Source organism: Epinephelus lanceolatus, chromosome 13 (assembly GCF_041903045.1).
Source record: "Epinephelus lanceolatus isolate andai-2023 chromosome 13, ASM4190304v1, whole genome shotgun sequence".
Classification (NCBI taxonomy): Eukaryota; Metazoa; Chordata; class Actinopteri; order Perciformes; family Serranidae; genus Epinephelus; species Epinephelus lanceolatus.
In genome coordinates, this window is record NC_135746.1 from 40,862,956 (window position 1) to 40,882,472 (window position 19,517).

At 39.7% G+C, this 19,517-nt stretch overlaps 1 protein-coding gene across 5 annotated transcripts in view; it reads right to left on the reverse strand.

Moving 5' to 3' along the window:
- Positions 1–19,517, reverse strand: part of LOC117270873 (kinesin-like protein KIF13B) — a 72,813-nt gene that overhangs the window by 21,612 nt on the left and 31,684 nt on the right. For all 5 annotated transcript variants that reach the window (XM_078174108.1, XM_033648830.2, XM_033648829.2 and 2 more), the window contains 13 exons: positions 17,064–17,150; positions 16,682–16,872; positions 14,045–14,279; positions 13,772–13,934; positions 11,582–11,728; positions 10,643–10,792; positions 8,775–8,903; positions 7,473–7,646; positions 7,001–7,158; positions 3,469–3,601; positions 2,637–2,783; positions 2,413–2,442; positions 2,100–2,199 (listed from right to left, as the gene is read on the reverse strand). In XM_078174108.1, coding sequence (XP_078030234.1) covers positions 2,100–2,199; positions 2,413–2,442; positions 2,637–2,783; positions 3,469–3,601; positions 7,001–7,158; positions 7,473–7,646; positions 8,775–8,903; positions 10,643–10,792; positions 11,582–11,728; positions 13,772–13,934; positions 14,045–14,279; positions 16,682–16,872; positions 17,064–17,150 — 1,844 coding nt within the window. The remainder of the gene's footprint in view (positions 1–2,099; positions 2,200–2,412; positions 2,443–2,636; positions 2,784–3,468; positions 3,602–7,000; positions 7,159–7,472; positions 7,647–8,774; positions 8,904–10,642; positions 10,793–11,581; positions 11,729–13,771; positions 13,935–14,044; positions 14,280–16,681; positions 16,873–17,063; positions 17,151–19,517) is intronic.

The window sequence follows — 19,517 nt, forward strand, 5'->3', positions numbered from 1 at the left end:
TCCCAGGTTTAGTTATAAAGCCCAGCTGGGCAAAAATCATACCAAAGATAATTGCGGTCACAGACAAAAACTACACATTGGTCAATAAAAAATAAATTGCAGTAAACAAAATGCGCACTTCGAAAATTATAGACATACAGACGAGTGTCAACAACTTTCAGCTTTGTTTGACAAAGAACAGTAAGTCAATCTAAGTGCTAATATCGTAGGCAATTGGACTTGCTTGCGTTTCTTGAAGACGTTTTGCCTCTCATCCAAGAAGCTTCTTCAGTTCTAAATGACTGGTACAGAGTTGCAGGCTATAAACCCTGTGTGGGTGGGAACCCTTGCAGGGTCGTAGGGGTCATGTGAGCTCTTAGTTTCAGAGTCGTTAAGGTCATAATGTGAGTCGCTGACCCACCTGGCCACCATGTGAGTCGTTAAGGTCACCACCAAGATGTAAGACTGAACGGTATCGTAGGTCCTTCCTGCTGCCATCAAGCTCTTTAATGTGCAATAATGTGTTTGATGTGCAATTAGTGTGAAATAACTTCTTGATCCTTCTATGTGCAATAACTCCAGCACTTTAGCATTTATCCTATTTATTTAATCTATCAGTACATTATTTTTTATTTATTTGTTTTTATTTATACTTTTAGTAGTAATTAGTTTTTTTAGGCATTGTCTATTTTTTTAGCTTAATTTTATATTATACTAAACCTGTTATGTAGATAGATCTGTGTTTCTATTTTTCTGTGTGCAATGAATGAGTGAATGTATGATGCTGCTGTAATATTGCAATTTCCTGCCAAGGATTATTAAAGTATCTGTCTGTCTGTCTGTCTAATTTCTATAAGAAATTCTTATAATGAAGACATTTTCTTTAAATTTCACCTTAAAGTTAAGACTAGGTCGTATTACTACTGGGTGTCCAGTGGAATGTATCATACCTAGCAACAAGGTAAACCACATCTCCTCACTAAGATAAAAAATTCTGTCCCTTCCCTGCTCGAAGTTGCTCTAAGAATAATCCTAAATTAGGGCCTGTGTCCACAACGCATTTTTTTCTCAGCAGCAATTTTTTCAATTGTTCCCAATGAAGAGAGAACGGATATGACCGAAGGCAGCTGCCTAGAGAAAAGGTGCCACGCCCATCATCTTTCTTTGGAGCTCTTCACCTTTTTTGTGCAGCTGCTCTTAATGCTCTAAGTTAAAAATCTCTGAACTTTTCAGAAAGGTGCCAAGCTGATTTTTTGGTAGCAGACTGGCCGGTGGACACTGGATGTTGCAGATTAAATTCATGCTTTTATCACCATTCATTTTGTAAGCTTCATGTTGACCACTGTTAATGTGGTGTTACATTAGCTACTTAGCTAACGTCAGTGTCAAGATATTGTTGGCACAGAAACATATCAGCAGGTCATTCAAATTTATTTTGAAGCATTGAGATGAAGTGCTTTCTGCTGAAGAAAAATGTGTGGACACAGGCCCTTACTCCTAAGCTCAGCCCCTTGTTTCTAGTATACTGTAGCTACTTACAAGTTGTCACAACCTGGAGCTGTGACCCCTGCAAACCATGAAAACCTCCTGTTAGTGAAAGAGTCAGTGTTCCTCTGTAGACATCAGTAGCTCCACACTTATGATCACTGTCAGCTAAAACCCTAATCAATCAGTCATCACTGAGCACTCCCAACTGTTCATATGTGTGGGTGAATGGGGAAGGATGTGAGAAAGAATCTATATTTGCCTCACTGTGGCTTTATTTCAACGCTGACTTGAACTGTACATCACTGCCACTGAGTTATGACAAATGAATGATGGAAAGTAGTACTTGTGCTGGAAAATTATACAGTGGGAAATACATTTTAACACACTGAATGTGAGGAGGGAAAAATTAAGTACCCGTTGATCTTTCAAAGCTGAATTACACTGAGCAGTGGGAGGAAATGACACCTTACCACAAAAAGTGCACACTGACAAGAAAATAGATGAGTGAAAATATCGCCGCTATCAATCACTTCTGTGTCCATACCGGATTTGGGCTCAGAAAATGCTCATATTTGTTTTGTTTTGTTTCTTTGTTGATGTCTTTTTGCATTTCATATGCTCCACAGTTGTACCTGGTTTGCAAACTATCTTCTGAAGCTGCTGATCCAGATACTCCTGTCTCTGAGTAAGTGTGACCAGCCACTGTTCCCTCATCCTCTCCAGGTCCACCTCCTACACACACACACAGACACATGCACACACACACACACACACACACACACAGACACATACACAGACAAAGGCAAGGATACACATACACATCTGTTGATGTTGCTGTCTGCATAAGAGAATCACTCCCAAAGTCGCTACTTGCCATGTTTTTTTCTGTGAGCCTTTCAGGCGATATGAGCAAACTATCATGCTCTTTATATGTGATCTACTTACTTGGTAGCTGTCCATTTCTTCATCACCACCCTGAAATTTAAATTGAGAGCGAAACAGAGAGTCAACAAAGAGTGAAACAACAGATAAAAATGTTGCTTATTAAGTCAGAATAGGGGGAGTCACTCATTCCCACACACAAATTAAGCATGAAAACAAACGATCTAGGTCATTTCATTTCCATAAAATCTCTTCAACAAAATTTTGTGATTATATGTCTTCCTCACCCACTGTGGTTCACTGCCTTTGGAGAGATGAGTCCGTTGAATCTTGACATCGCCGATGGACACAGAGAGGATGGAGGCGGTGATGAGGGGCATGGTGCCTGAGTCTGGTACTGGACGCACCTCCACCTTGACCCGACGGGACTGACCCTGGAGGTAAAGAGTTATACGAGAGGATAGTTATAGTCACACTTCTATAAATTCATGATCCCTTCAGATGGTGAAAACCTGATTCAATAGCAGAGAATCTCTCAGAAAAGTTGCTATTCCAACATTGCCAATGACTGTCTAGACTGCAAAGCAACCCAAAAAAGGAAGAAGGATTAATAAACATTTTCTGTTGCTGCTATTACAAAGGTTAGACCTGGCACTGATGCACCCTGCGCCAATGGGTTTGCATTGGCGAGGCATCATTTGTGGTCTGATAAACAATGACAGAGAGAGTGGGGAGTTGCGCACTGTGTACAACTCTGCAGTGAAATAAGACTAAATTAGCTGAAGTATAAGTATAGGAAACACTAGGTTACTGTATAAAGTGCGCGTATGTGCCCGTGGTCATCTGATGGGAGGGGCTAAGGACAGAGAGGGGAGAGCTGCAGGGGAAGGGTACATTTTTGAATTCTGATTTCTTTTTTTTCTTTGCCTTTTCCAGATTCCTGCCAACCTCAGCTTTAATAGTAACTGGCACCTTCTTAAAATGCCACAGAAAATGGAGCTAGTCGAATTCCAGAACAAAATAAAATATTCTGATCTCACTTTATCCATCTGCTCACATACAAATATGATATGATACTAATTCTCTCCACGTCTACAAACAAACGCTGATCCATAATACCTGTCTGAGCTGGAACACTCCTCCTGTGCGGACGTCTTTAGCAGGAAGAACCTCTACAGCTGTGAACTCTCCTGCCTCATTCAGCTCCATCAGCTGCACCCACAACTCCAGGTGTCGGGTCACCTCACTCCACCTGCAGGTACAGCACGTACACATTTATATGTTAGGACAACTTTGTATGTATTGGTGTTTTTAACCTATTCGTCAACAGACACAAAATAATGTTTAGCATCACTGTGTTGACAGATAACATGAGACTATACTCATGTAGAGATGGACAGATAACCTTACAGTTAAAGAGATTGAGGATACAACTTTATCAGTCATTAGTTTAAACAATGAATAAATTATTACCTCATAGCTCATAAGGTCATGGTTTTATTTTGGAACTATAATGGCAAATCATTTTTACATTTTTACTCACTATATGTAAATTGTAAAAAAGGCCCAGCTCTGTCGAATGGTAATAATCAGAGGTGGGAGTAAGTCACTCACGCCTAAGTCATAAGCAGCAAGTCTCAAGTCATAACCTTCGAGTCTCAAGCAAGTCCCAAGTCACTGTGGAGAAAATTAAGCAAGTCAAATCAAGTCCTTGCTATAAGTCAAGCAAGTCACAAGGCAAGTCATACTCACAAAGTCAAAGATAATACAACATAAACTGCACCCAGTGGTAGCATGTAACTAAACCCATTTACTCTGGTACTTTAGGTATAAATCTAAGTCTTTTCTTCTCATGCCACCGTCTACTCCTCTACATTTATCTGACCACTTTAGTACTAGTTACTTTACAAAGTAGAATTTTGCCCTTGAAGTATATGAAAATGTAAAAGTACAGCTGGAACTTCGAGTCAATTATTGAGTCTATTTGATAATTCAGTTATTGAGTCTATCTAAGGCACGTTCAATACTGAATGAGTTACTAAAAACCCAATTCACATGTATCACACAGATAGAACTGAATAAAAGCTCATGGTGAAGCTCATAATGCCGCTGCACATAGTGCCATTCCTCCGACGAGAGCTGCGGGCAGGAGGACTCTCATAGCGTGGGCACAAATATTAGCCAGTGGGTCCTCCCCAAAATGTAACTTCTTGACATCTAGAAAAATATAAATATTATCTAAAAAAGTCAAGTACTTTCAAGTCATCTGTCTCAAGTCAAAGTCAAGTCTCAAGTCATGAATACCAAGTCAAAGTCAAGTCGAGTCTTTCATCAGTGTTAGTTAAGCAAGTCTTAAGTCCTCAAATTTATGACTCAAGTTGGACTCGGGTCAAACCTGCGACTCGAGTCCCCAAACTCTGGTGATAACTAATAACTAAACATGAGGGTGGCGGCTGAAGTACCGAGGAGGGTGTGTCTGCAGACCTGGAGACTGCAGATTCAGACCTGTAGATCTGGACCCGCAGTTCTAGACCCCTTGTATTTCGCGACGGCGCCCTCTATTTCATTGGAAGCCAACATACTATTACAACTATTGAATATGGCCAACGACGATCCGAGTATGAGTATTGAATGTGAATCATATTATTTGTTTAAACTATTTTGTTGACTTGAATTAGAGAGCGTATTTCATGTTTTACAGTGATACGTTTAAAATGATATGACTGTCTTTACCACGATAGTCTGAAAGGCACATCAAATATGGGTTAAAGTAGTAGGTAATAGTTTAGCTTGTTAGCAATGAACTGTTTGACCTGCACATTTTGTTTCATGAAACCGAAGTGCGATGACGAATAATTTTAGCATGTGCTTTAAATTAAACATGAATAAATGATTAAAGCAATGAAGTAGATGATATGAGAAAAACGTGTATAGGCTTACGTTTTCATACAAGCATGAAACTGTTTACATATTGGCAATTAGTGTACTTTATGCTAAAAGTTAATTTTGTATTCATGTTTATCATGTAATACACCTACACACATTTTTCCTTTATTATTCATAATATTATATATCACGTGTGTTTATATCACTACATTGATATTACTCTATAGCATATATTTAGAGATTTTGTGGATAGAAATTAAGCTCATCCAGCGCAGATGATCAGAAATGTATTTTTGTCTATTATTAGGTTTTGGCCTTGTTTATGTGTGTAAAACGATTGAAAAATCTTAACTTTGAATAATTAGGGACTCTCTTTTTAAGGTGCACATAACAATCCAGAAAGGGGAAACCACAGTGAAGTGGAGGAGTTTTGTGGAGGATCGAAAGGCAGATGAGGAAGGAAGGGGCACTATTGTTAATATGTCGATATAATAATGTATTTGCTATGCTCCAGAATCTTCAGTATTTCAGTGTAGACTGTGATAGGCATTTAATTTTTTTTAAGTGTTTCTGTTTTCAATTTTGTGATATGTTTGATTTCTTTTTTTTCTCTGCAGATCTCCCTGATGTGTGATGTAACCACTGCACACAATAAAACATTTCAAACCATTTCAGTATTTCACAGCCTTTGTTTCAAATTCCCACAACAAAAGTGAGCACTGGAAACCCAAGACCAGACATTTCCTATTATATGTTGTAGCGGGTTTGATCAATGCAGTGCAAGTTTTTGCCGTGCTAGTCAGAGCAGTCTGATGAATATTAAGAAATAAAGAACTAAAATAGTTGAATCAAACCATACAGAACAACCAGCAAACAATAATGATGCAGAACAGCACCCAGGCATAAATCAACAATTAAATCTTGGTATTTTTATTCGGGTGTAATAAAATTTTAAAATTGTAAATTGTAATAAAGCATTAAAAGTCCAACTTCTTTCAAACAGTGGTGTTTGGGTGAGATGCTGATTTAGTTGCAGTTATACAGCCGTCCAGTAGGGGACGAAAAACAAGGGGTCTAGAACTGCGGGTCCAGAACTGCGGGTCTGAATCTGCAGTCTCCTGGTCGGCAGAGACATACTATTGGAAGTACCGGTCGCAGACAGCAATTATCTCCAGCTGGTAGCAGCATCGGGCAGTGTTAGTGTGATTGTCCCTGCATGTGCTGATCATCCAATAGCAGATTGAGAGCTAAACAGCTCTAGTGATGCATTCAAACTGGCCTAGGGGGCGCTATACTAAGGGTTTAGCCACAAAGCTGGGGAACGTGAGGTCACACTCATTGAGGTAACCAGGCTGACGCCTCTCTTGTTGGGGGCCGGCATCCTCCTTGACCCTGGCTCCTAAGGGAAAAGGCTGTGAAACTATATGTCGAGCATGCAGCACTCCTCCAGTCATCTGACTGTGACCACTAGCCTGTATCACACCCTCTAACTCAGTAATACATTTGAAATTAGCAGTTCAAAGTCCATTACTTCAAAGTTCAATACAAGACAAACAGATGCAACCTAACATGTATTTATTATAACCCACCCCTGGGTTCACAAGGTCTTATGTCCTCCCGTTTAAGAAAGTGCAACTATACAATGGAGAGCTTGAACTGTATTGTATTAAGCCTGGAGCATCTGCAGAGGTAAAGGTTGTGTGTTTTATGTGCTTTTATTGAATCATTCAGATGACTGCATGGCTGTGTGTTTGTGTCACTGCACCTTTCTCTGAGGGTTCGGGTCTTGGCTTGAATCACTCCGAGGTCCCACAGTGCAAGGTTCCTACGATGGTTCAACTGCTTGTGGCCGTACACCTCAATGGCCACTGCCCCCTCAGCCAAAAACTCCACAAAGTCCTCTGACACTGGCACAGAGAACTCCTAAAACAATATAAAAATAAGACATGATTTCACATCGTCCATACTGATGATCATCTCGCCACTGCTGTTTCATCATTTCCTTTGATGCTGTTTACCAAAACTTTTACTTAAAGTGGTGAAATGTGACACAACAAAAAACATGGAAAAAGTGGAGGAAAAAAAAGTGGAGAACAGAAAATATGGATATCAAAACCAAACTGTGTAAGTGATACATATAACATACTGATAGAGTGAATGTTGTGAGCTGCCTTGGTTATGTGGTTGTTGAGGGGAGTACGTAAGTGTTCGTGACGCACGCGCGCGTGCGTGCGTACCATGGTGCTGTCGAACACTACAGTGCACTGAGGGTCTCTGGAGGTAGAGGACAAGCTGGATGGCTCCATCTCTGGAGCGATAAACACTGACTCCTCCTGCCCCCAGAAGTGGTACTGACAGAAGACAAAGTTGGACAGGTGGCGAGGCAGACCGTTGGCATGGAGGATTTTCACCTGAGAGAGAAGATAAGAAAATATGCTCACCTACACAGATAATGAGATACAAACAGTGTTATTTGTTCTGTTTCTGTTGGTGTGAATTACTGCCCTGTGGTTGGATGCCTCCATGCACCAGTCAAGTTTCTCTTACAGTTTACATCCATGTCTGTGAAAAAAGGTACGCTTCACACCCATTGCCTCAGCTCATCACTGAGTCCAAGTGAACCTTTGTGCCAAATTTGAAGAAATCTTCTAGAGGTATTCTCAAGATATCTTGTTCACAAGAAAGAGACAGATGAGGTCAAATAGACTTGACCTTTGAACTATGACCACAAAATCTAATCAGTTCATCGCTGAGTCCAAGTAAATTTTGTGCCAAATTCAAAGAAATTCCTTCAAGCTGTTCTTGAGATATTGCGTTCACGAGAATGAGACTGATGCAAGGTCACAGCGATGTTGAACTGAGACCCTTGACCACCAAAAAGGTATCACTTCATTGTTGAGTCCAAGTGAATGTTTGTGCCAAATTTGAAGAAATTTCCTCAAGGCATTCTTGAGATATCGTGTTCATGAGAATAGGCTGGACAGACATAAAAAAGACATAAGAATGCAGAACAGACATAAACTGAATTTTTCTGTATCTTAAGGTTGGTTAAGAAACATGTTGGTCTGTTCAGTTTTAGTTTGGCTCTCTCTTTAAGGCAAAAAATATTTTTTATACATAGGGAAAAATGCCTTAGGTTACTAAGGAAGAATTAGTGGCACAGATTTCCTTTTATTCCATCATAAAAAACCAGAAGCAACAGACAGACGGGATATGAAGCCAACCCAGAGTTAATTACACTTGTCACATTTCACAGTACAGTGAGCTGCAGAAACTCACAACAGACAGAAGACACAACAATCTGACTGCCTGCCAGATCCATTATTAATCTGGAACTATTTTCCCACTGGCAACAGAGGCGACTGAAACACTGACACCACTCAGTTATATGCACAGCTACAGCATGTAGGATCCTGACTCATGTCAGTGAGAGGACGTAAGTGATTCAGATTATCAGGTATCAAACTGGGTTAGGTCCATTTATAACGAAGTCATGTTGATGAACATGTGTTAAAAAAGCTACATGTGCATGTTCTCACCACACAGTCCAGTCTGCGCTCCTGTAGATCTCCATCTGTGTTGCTCTGCTGAACGTCAGACTGTCCTGGACCTTCCTCCTCAGAGCCCTCTGTACCCCGCCACACCTCCACATGCAGCCGTCCTGCCACCTGACAGACAGACAGACAGACAGACAGACAGGCAGGCAGGCAGACAGACAGACAGACAGACAGACAGAAGTAGAGTGTCATTTCTATTAGTCACTAGCCAGCATATCTTAAATAATTGTTTTGGGGAAAGAAGACACACCAACGTAGCACACTATTGCTAGTTATTTGATGTTAGCTCTGTGTGGCTAAAAGTTGGGATTGATGGGTAAGGGGTAAAGTACTAGATATAGATGGATGTAGTATTGGCTGAAATTGGTTGGTATTAGCTTACATGAGGGTATTTTCAGTAAAGGATTTTTTGCCGATACATAACAACTCATTTGACCAATAAACGATACCAGTACCGAAATACCTGCTTTATTTCCCACCTAAGTTTAGTGATCATCAGGTCTCTTCTGTAGTGGAATTAAGATCACATTATGCATGTGTGCTTTTATCACAATGGTCCACCAGCAGATGGAGACATAAAATACAATACTTCTCAGTGTATGTAATATTCATTCATTGTACCAAATAAGAAAAAAACATATCGGCCAATACTGATGATGTAGCGATATTAACGTACATCCCACTTAATGTTTTGTTTAACAGGAAGAAAATATGATTAGATTTTGATATTAGAATATATAGAAACTGATATTTTGTATGTTTTGGGGGTACATTGTTAACCACAATGATCCCCCAAAACTGGGGATGTGATCTAAAATGGTTAAAACAACATTTTTCATTTCAGCTAAACTTTGAGTTCTTTGGTCAAATGTAGGTTTCTTGGTCTGTGAGGCTTTTAATCAATGAGTCTATAAAGATGGACTCATGTTATTATCATTGTCACTAGAAGGTGGAGCTGTGAGCACTGCAGTCCGTAGATTGGTCAATACCGGACAGTCACTCTTGCTCAGGGCTGAGCTGTGGCTGGTTTTTAAGCTTATGTAACCACTGTTAATGGCATGGCAAGTTTTACTAAAGTAAACTATAACTACAAAATTAAAGGATGTTGTGCTGCCTCTCGCAGCAAGCGTAGACTGAGAAAAAAATAACTTAACTCACTGGGCCGACTGCAGGCAACTTTTAAGGTGGAATGTTTACACGTTATGTTACTCAATGTATGAGTTGACGACGTGAAACCTTCAGCACACCTTAATTTTCAATATAACAACTTTGACCATTCCATTAGTTTTTATTGTCTCTCTTGGATGACATACACTTTTAGTAACGACTGCATCTTCCAGCGTTCAAGTTGTATAATAATTTTTACCGGACTGGGTGAGCTCCATATATTCTAATCCTCACTTAGATGGGGGGGCTTCTATGGAATCTTTTCCATTACCTGTTACTAATACAATAGTAGTAGAATGTAAACAACACTTGCCATAACCAACCTACAGCCCAGTCTTACAGATTTTTATAGGTGATCATAATGTTGAGAATTGGGTTTTAAATTACGGGTTACTGACATTTCTGCATCGAGACATAATCTTTCAAGAGGGAATCATGATGCATCTAAGAATCGATTTTTTTCCTTTCACCCCTACAGCTATTCTCTACCTGTGTCTCTCTGCTCATTGGTGCTGAACAGGTAAAGCACAGGTTTTGGAGCTTTTCTTCCCCCAAAGCAGCTGCTGATGAGGGTAGTGAGAGTAACCTAGAACAGCACACTTTGCAGCCACAAAACCAAAACAATGAGCTGATCATCCAAGTTTTAAGAACAAATTCCTCTGTTGCTCCCAGCGGGCTCCTACCTCTCCCTTCTGGTTGATGATTGGCACTGCGTACTGCAGCTTGACGTCGTGGAACAGGCAGGCCAGGAACACGTTTGCCACACCAATCAGACTGTGGTTTTCCTGTTCATCAAAGAACGGGTCTGCACGTTTGAAATAGGACCGCATCACCTGGGTTAGGAAGAAAGAGTGAGAACACAGTGAGACTGATAAATAAGTCACCTGTTTGGCTTCAGGGTCATCCTGAACTCCTTAAGATTTGTGCACCTTTTACCACGCATGGTTGGAAATCTAATTATCCCTATAGACTTTTGGGTGTAAACCTCTAATTATTTCCCTTAAACAAACTGATTTAAGTATATTTGCCCACCTGTCTGCTCTTTTTTTCCCCACTGTGCTTATTTTGTATATCTTCTTTTAACATTTTTGTCAATCAGGGATGCAAAATGGAATAAATGAAAGCAAGCAGATAAAGTCTGACAGATCAGCTGTCATATCTGCACATACAAAACTAAGTAAAACACTAAATGATCTACAGATTAATCTAATCTAATAAAGTTATAGATTAGATTAGATTAGATTAGATTAGATTAGATAGTACTTTATTAATCCCTTGGGAGGGTTCCTTCAGGGAAATTGAGGTTCCAGCAGCAGCACAGCACTGATAGTACAGTAAAAAAGCACAGATTCAAATATAAAAAGCAATTTCAACAATAAGAATATAATGATAAAAAGCAATAGCAAGACAGTGATAATGAAGAAAAACAATTGCACATAAGGAATTGCACAGGATTTCCCGGCCCACAGGGAGACAGCTCAGTGTTACAGCTAAATGTTCATGTTTGACACTCCTCATCTTCCCCATCCCCTCTCCTCCTGCTACCCCTCCCCCTCCCACCGAGTGCAGAGTTGTACAGTTTGATGGCTCGGGACTGTGCATTTAACAGGTTCTTCACTCACAGGGTTGTCTTCATCAAAGTCCTTCCACTCCTGGTAGAGCTCCCTCATGTCCACAAGCCTGTTCTCCATCTTCTCCAGAGCCCAGATCTGTTTCCCTTTACCTTTACGGCGAACCTGGATGGCTGGCTCACTCAATACTACATCACGCTATAAAAAGGGGGAGAGAGGATTGAACATTACTCATGTTTGCTTGAAAAATACAAGTAGGCACATGTTATATCACTTATATTACAGCCAACCCTTCTCCCAACCATACACTGGGAGCATACTATTGATTTTTATTGTATTTTGGCTGCTGATTTGGCACACTAATCATTACAGTCATCAGTGGAAGTGGCAGCAATGGCTGTGAGGCAAGTACAGTACTTTAAAACCCTCAGTGCCTGATTGCTTCAATTTGTATCAGTCTGTATTCCTCAGAGGCAAAACTCCAATCTGACCACACAGACATGATACATAGATTTTAGATACAGTGCAATTTCCTACCTATCCTCATTACCTGGGGACATTCTTATCTCCAATGTCCATCATAAAATAATCATAAACAAATCAAACTAGAATTACAGCCTTGCAGTTGTATGCCTCTGCAGACCAGTCAAGTTGCAACGATGATTCACACATCTTCCCCCCAGCAGCCCAGAAGATCTATACAATTAACACAGTTTCAAGATGGACACCCGAGATTAGTGTCACCAATTCAGTATCTGACCAAATGTTTCCCCTTCTGTTCCTGAGTTATGACACTGAGCAATGGCCAGAAAAGTGATTTTGCAGAATGTTATGATGTCACAGTGAAGTTGATCTTTGAACTTTTGGATATAAAATGTCAACATTTCATCATTATTTCCTGTTAGACATATTTGTGATATTTTATCATAAATAGTGTATGAAGTCTTAAGTTATAGCCAAAAACATGTTTTGTGAGGTCACAGTGACCTTTGACTCTCAAATTCATATAAGTTAATTATAGAGCCCTCGTAGACATTTGTGCCAAATTTGAAGAAATTCCCTCAAAATGTTCTTGAGACATCGTGTTCATGAGAATGAAACGGATGTAAGATCACACCAACGTTGACCTTTGACCATCAAAATCTAATCAATTCATTGTTTAGTCCAGGTGGACGTTTGTGCCAAATTTGAAGGAATTCCAACATGTTCTTGAGATATCGCATCCAAAAGAATGAATCGAGAGTACTGTAACAGACGGATATACAAACAACCCAAACACATAATGCCTCTGGTCATAGATGACGCAATTATGATAAAATGTGAAACATGCAAACCATAGGTACTCCTCAAACTGATCTTAAAAATCCACATTCCCATAAAAAACATCCACAGAAAACAAATGAAGATTCCTCTTCATCCACCTCCTTTCTTGCCTATACTGCATATATGTGTGTATGTATAGGTGCACCATGAGAAATGTCTTGATAAAAATAATCAAAAGGCTTTGCAGAGGTGAACTTTATGCACCAGAATTTTCCATTGTTTTCTATGAGCATATAAATATAACTACTGAGGAGCTGCAATCACTGTAACAATCTTTATTCAACGCTTCTTTTTTGTACAGGCAGTTTGATATACCCACAGCTGTGTTCTTAACCGGTGTTGAAATAAAATCCTTAGTTCTCTTTGTCCGAGACTGAGACAAGACCAAGGAGCAATGTGGTCGATTATGAGACCTTCAAAATGTGAGCACAAGACTCATCTCAAGACCAAGACCGATCTGGAGTACTATAACACTGGCCTGAGTGAGGGCTGAAAAAAGAAACCAACATGAACATGCCAAAAACTGCAGTTCCTCTAATGGCCACTTGAGGCTGGCTCCAAAAGTGAGTCAATCCCCATAGACACCCATGTTTTCAAAAAAACGTTTTGGTCTTTTGCCAATTTCAACATACATGACAACTGCATGGTGGGTAAATTTTTACATAACTCACCCTTTTAAATTTTTTCGACAGAAAACTCCTGCACTACCAAATGAAAATCAACATGAGCTTTTAAACTTGCTTCCTGCAGGTACCTGAATTTGCAAGTACAATTTGTCAATCACTGAGAATACTACGTACTTTGAAATCTTGTTCCTTGGCTGTTCTGTTGATTAACTTTGGATTTCTGTGGATTTTGTTTTAATAATCTCTCTTAGACACATAGACATACACAAACACACACACACACACACCCTACCTTCCTGTTGGCATCCAGGTTGGCAGCAGGTAACTGCAGAGTGACCAAGTACTCTGTCCTCTTGCTAAGCTCCTCAGCTATGAAGCCTGCCTCCTGTGCCAGGAGGTTGGCCCGAACTATCTGCTCCCTCAGGCGCCGCAGGCTGCGGGTCATCATTGCTTCTCTGAACCCACAAAAACATAAGTTTTACAAAGCATCTATGGAATCTTTTTCTCCTTCAAAGACTGCCATTAGAAGTCAGTAAAGGTTTCACATTGTCCCGTTGTATCTTACCTGTCCTCACTCCAGCGCCGCATGCGTTTGTTGGAGCTGGGTGACATCACAACAGCAGCAGCTGCACTGGGAGGCAGGCCTGTTGGGTCCAGCAGGTTTGAGGGTTTCTCAGGAGTGAGCCTGCGGCGGAGCTGCTGCAGCTCCTGCTCGTACATTTGCCTCTGCCGCTCCAGGGCGCAGCGCTTCTCCTCCTCATACTGCCTCTCCAGGGTCTGTAACACCGACTGCAAAGGGTCTGAGGAGGAGGAACGTGATGACGGATGAAAACAGGAAGAGGAAGACAGAGAGGAGGAGTAAGTTTTTAATTTCTTATTGAGTGGCAATCAGCATCTATAAGAACTGTTCATCCTAAAACAAAAACTCTGTCATTGTTAGTCAACCCCAAATAAGTTGGAACTGCTTCACATGACTGGACTCGCTGCTGGTCCAAAAATCCAATATTTACCTCATTATCTCTATCTGGCAAGCAGAGTCTTCTGTCAGAGCACTGCAGGAAAATATAGATTATAGGGTAAATATTGAACCTGTGGACCCACAGTGGAATCATTTGGGGTCTAAATATTTGGATTATACTGCACACAAGCTGTTTGGAGTGACTTGATGGAAATCCTGTGCTTTTGATAAAGCTCTAAAAACTGGAGTGGTTAACTTAAACCATACAACTTTTCTCTTTTATTCTTAATGTCAGAAAATGACCAAAACAAACAATGAGGCCATGCTGTTAACAAGTATTGTCTGTGTTTCCAAAGCCTAATATATCTTGTTCCTCTGTGCCATTGAGCTCTATTGTTGTCTAAATGCTATTAAAAGCACCTCAGTGAGTCATGGTTTTAGACTCCTAGTCTTGTTTAAAATAATGATAATATTTCGGACCCATTTTTTAAGATTTACATCTTCAGGAACAAATAGACTTGGGGCTGAGTGCTAGGGTACAGAGTAGGGAACAAATTGAGTTGTTTGGTCTTTTTCTGGAATACGCTGACAGCCGTTATCCTTAAAGGGATAGTTTGGATTTTTTAGGTGGGGCTGTATGAGGATCTTTTCTATAGTCAGTGAATTAACTACAGTAGATGGTGGTCTACATGCTCCTAGCTTGGAGAAGTACATAGGAGTACTGCCGCAGAAGCTCAGCAATATACTGCTGTGAATGGTAGCAGCACCAAAAAGGATTTTAGCCACCAAATAAAGGCTGTCGTTGCATCGATCAGTTAGTTTGTTTGTGTTATTGTGTGACTTTGGTAATTCCAAACAAACCCATTAAAACACCAAAGACACGTAGTAATACAAAAAACTTACTGACCGAGGCAGGGGTGGACCCACGGACTGTATAAAATAAGGGACGTAGCCACCACCACCCATTGGTTTGTGGACTCTTGTTTTTAAGCCTTGAGTCTGGCATTTTAGCATTTTGTCCCAACAATCAGCAGCCATGGACTCCTCCAAACAGCTGCCTAGCACTCTGAAAACTGAATTGATGCCCACAAAGAAGGAGAAGGCTGTAAGAGGATGGAAAAGTGTTTTCAGGTAGCTGTTTCCTCAGTTCATCATGTAAGAAATGGCAGTTAACAGGAACTGTGGAGGTCAAGTTAAAATCTGGAAGACCAAGAAAATGTTCTGAGAGAGCTGCTCTAAGGATTATTAAAAAGGCAAATCAAAGCCCCCGTTTGACTGCAAAAGAAGAGAAGAATGGATTAAATTAATTTCCAGCAAATTCTGGAAGCAAACATCCCACCATCTGTTAACAAAAAAAAAAAAAAAAAGCTTCTACAACAGGACAATGATCCTAAACACACTGCGAAATCCACAATGGACTACCTCAAGAGGTGCAAGCTGAAGGTTTGCCATGGCCCTCACAGTCCCCAGACCTAAACATCATTAAAAATCTGTGAATAGACCTCAAAAGCGCAGTGCATGCAAGACAACCCAAGAATCTCACAGAGCTAGAAGCCTTTTGCAGGGAGAATGGGTGAACCCCCCAAACAAGAGCTGAAAGACTCTTAGCTGGTTACAAAAAGTGTTCAGAAGCTGTAATACTTGTCAGAGTGTCAGTGGATGCTACTAAGCACTGACCATGCAGGGTGCCCAAACTTTTGCTTCAAGACCTTTTCCTTTTTTGTTATTTTGAAACTGCAAAAGATTGAAAATAAAATGCAATCTTGCTTAAAATATTGAAGAAATGTGTCATCTTTAACTTCATGCCTTTTGAAGATCAGGTGAGGAGAATAGAAAAACTTCTTTTTCAGAGTAAGAGTTCTTATTTAACTGTAAAAATGATGAGTAATACACTGTCATTTTATTAACCACAGCTGCCACAGTAAAAACATGCTCTGAGGAAGCTCCTTAGCGAAGACACATCAACATTTATTTTACTGTACAATATTAAATAAACAAGTTGTACATTTTGTTTCTCAACAAATTCAGTTCAATTCTATTTTATTTATGAAGCCCAATATCACAAATAACAATTTGTCTCAGAGGGCTTTACAGAATACGGCATCATTCTGTCCTTTGGACCCTCACAGCGGATAAGGAAAAACTCCCCAGAAAAACCCTTTAACAGGGAAAAAAAATGGTAGAAACACAAAACAAAATTCAAAGCGCAACTTTGTCATTGTTTGACATTTCAGCCTGACTCACCGTTGTTGCCCATGCCTTTCATCATGACTTCGGCCTGAGCAAATTCATAGCCAAAGCTCAGCTCACTTGACACGTCGCTGGATGCATCAAAGTCTACCTCCAGCCGGTCGGTGTTTATACACGTCTTCATTGCAGCACCACCCTCCTCATCCTCAGCTCCTGCATGGACCATATGCCTGGGCAGGTTGATCCTGTGTGTGTGCATGAGTAGGTGGTGGCAGTGTATGGATGTATGTGACAAAGAGAGTGACACAAAGAGGAAGTGTGATATTGTGAAAACAGGAAGAGATACAATGAAGAGTTTGTGATGACATGTAAATAAATGCTGTTAAACACTGCATGGATACAGATTCGAAGTGAGCACTCTGTAGCTGACACCAACCTGAAGAAGTGGTTGTTTCCCCACAGGATTCTGTCACCATGATGAAGCTGAACTGGACTGGTGACTGCAGGACCATTTACACATGTTCTACAGGTGGAAAAAGCATTAATACAATATGAGACAACATAGTGGAAATATAACCAAGCCTGCCATGTTTCAGTTACAGTTTACATCCATGTCTGTCCAGACTCATATGTAGCCATGACAGTGGACAATGCTTCAAATATGGATGTTGCAACAAAAAAGCTACATAGTCTAATACATAGACACTTCACACACATCTTTTACCTGGTAGCACAGAAGATCTATATAATCAGCACAGTTTTAAGGTGAACATGTTTTTGCAGAACATTATGATGTCACAATAATGCTGACCTTTGACCTTTTAGATATAAAATGTCACCACTTAATCATTTTATTCTACTAGACTTTTATGTGAAATTTTGTCATAAATAGTAAGGAAATTCTGGAGTTATGATTAAACGTATGTTTTATGAGGTCACAGCAACCTTCTCCTTTGACCACCATATTCTTATAAGTTCATTCTTAAGTCCAAGCGCATGTTTGTGCCAAACTTGAAGAAATTCCCTCAAAGGCCTTCTTGACATATCGTGTTCACAAGAATGAGGCAAAAACAAGTCCAAGTGGGCGTTTGTGCCTAATTTAAACCAAAGATTCAAAAAACACACTACCACAATTAAAGAAAATTTAAAAACTCCCACATCATAAAAACAAGGACAACTAAAGTAACAATGTCATTGTAAGATGTCATTATAAATCTTTTACCCTGTTCCATAAAAAATCCCTGACCTGACTCCTGTCAGCCCCTCTCATATTTAAAGAGTTGATGTGGAAGACTGCTCCACAGCATGGCACCACTGGCTACATTATTGACTTGAGGCACCTAACATGAATACACACTGGCCCTGGTATTATAGTTACACTGGGTATGGACCATTGTTATCTGACAATACCAATATTGAGGGGCATAACCATTGTAAATATTGTACATATAATTCACCTTCTGTTATTCTATTCTGAGCTGTACTAGCAGCAGTCCCATCCTTCTGAATTTATCACTACTAACATGAGTTTGAGGGGATGCATTTAATTAACACCGAACAATAGTATTTTGTATCACCTGTACTTTGTTCCTGAATTTAGCTCACAAACAACTGCACCAAGCAGAACATGCATAATCAAGATGACACTGTATCAATGATGACAAGGTGATTTTTACCTGAAAAGTGGAGGTCCTGTTCTATGAAACAGGAACCTGTGTTTGCTGGCACCCTTAGGTAACATTTTAGCAGCAGTAGAATCAGAGGAGAGTGACTGTTCCAATATTACTGCTAAATATGAGACACTTGTCAAAGATGCAATTTCAGCTCCATAACAAAAGACTTTAAACATATTTATTCTTGACAGCTTACTCTTCATTCCCAACAGGACTGACTTGGTTTTACCCAACTGTATCGAAAGCTTATGTATGAGCCATTCTCTTACACATTCCAGTTCATCACTGAGAGCGTTTTCAATTTCACTGACATCATTCCCACATACCAGTAATGCAGAAACATCAGCCTACAACAAGAGGTTGTATTTTAAAGCTGCTGACATATTATTTATATCCATAATAAACAAAAGAGGCCCTAGAATAGAAACTTGTGGCACCCATATGTACTGTAATATCCTGAGGTTCTGATATAACCCTTTCAACATCCCAGACATCTTCCTGTAAGGTAAGAAGTGAACCATTTTACAGCCAAAGTTTCCCACACATTATTACATGTTATGAATATTCAAAACTTTTCCATAATATTTTACTCAATTTCAACCAAAGATCCTGTAGGTGTCAAGGCAATTTGATGTGTGTTTGCATTGTAATTATACAATCAGTTCTGACCAAGCAATCTGATTGGTCAGCAAGACATTTAGAATGTGCTCAAACAGCATAACAGCAAACATGGCTCATCACTAAAAATATTACTCATTCCATGATACGGTTGTAACTGCCACTGGACACACACATGTCCGTGTACCTGGGCTAAAAGTCTAAAGAAAAACTCACCACAATCCTGAAAATATATAGCCTAATATGTAAATAAATGTTAATAAACTCACTGGAAGCCACCAATTATTAAATTAATAAATCTAAAAAAAATTTTGTTCTTTATTCCAAATGAGCTGAAAAGTGGATTAACAAAAAGCCACCTAAAAATGGGTTGTTAGGACATCCTATAATGATCTAACAAATGCTCATGATAGCCTGTTTCTTGCAGCTGTTATAGAACATTTGTAGAATAATTAACTTAATTAAAACAATTTCATACCTTGAACTTAAAAACTGGGTTTGCAGAAGTTCTCCAACATACTTATAAAGGCTAAGTGATTCATTGGATTAAATAAGTCAGTCTACTTTTTATTTAATCAGCTTTCTTAAATGAAAACAAT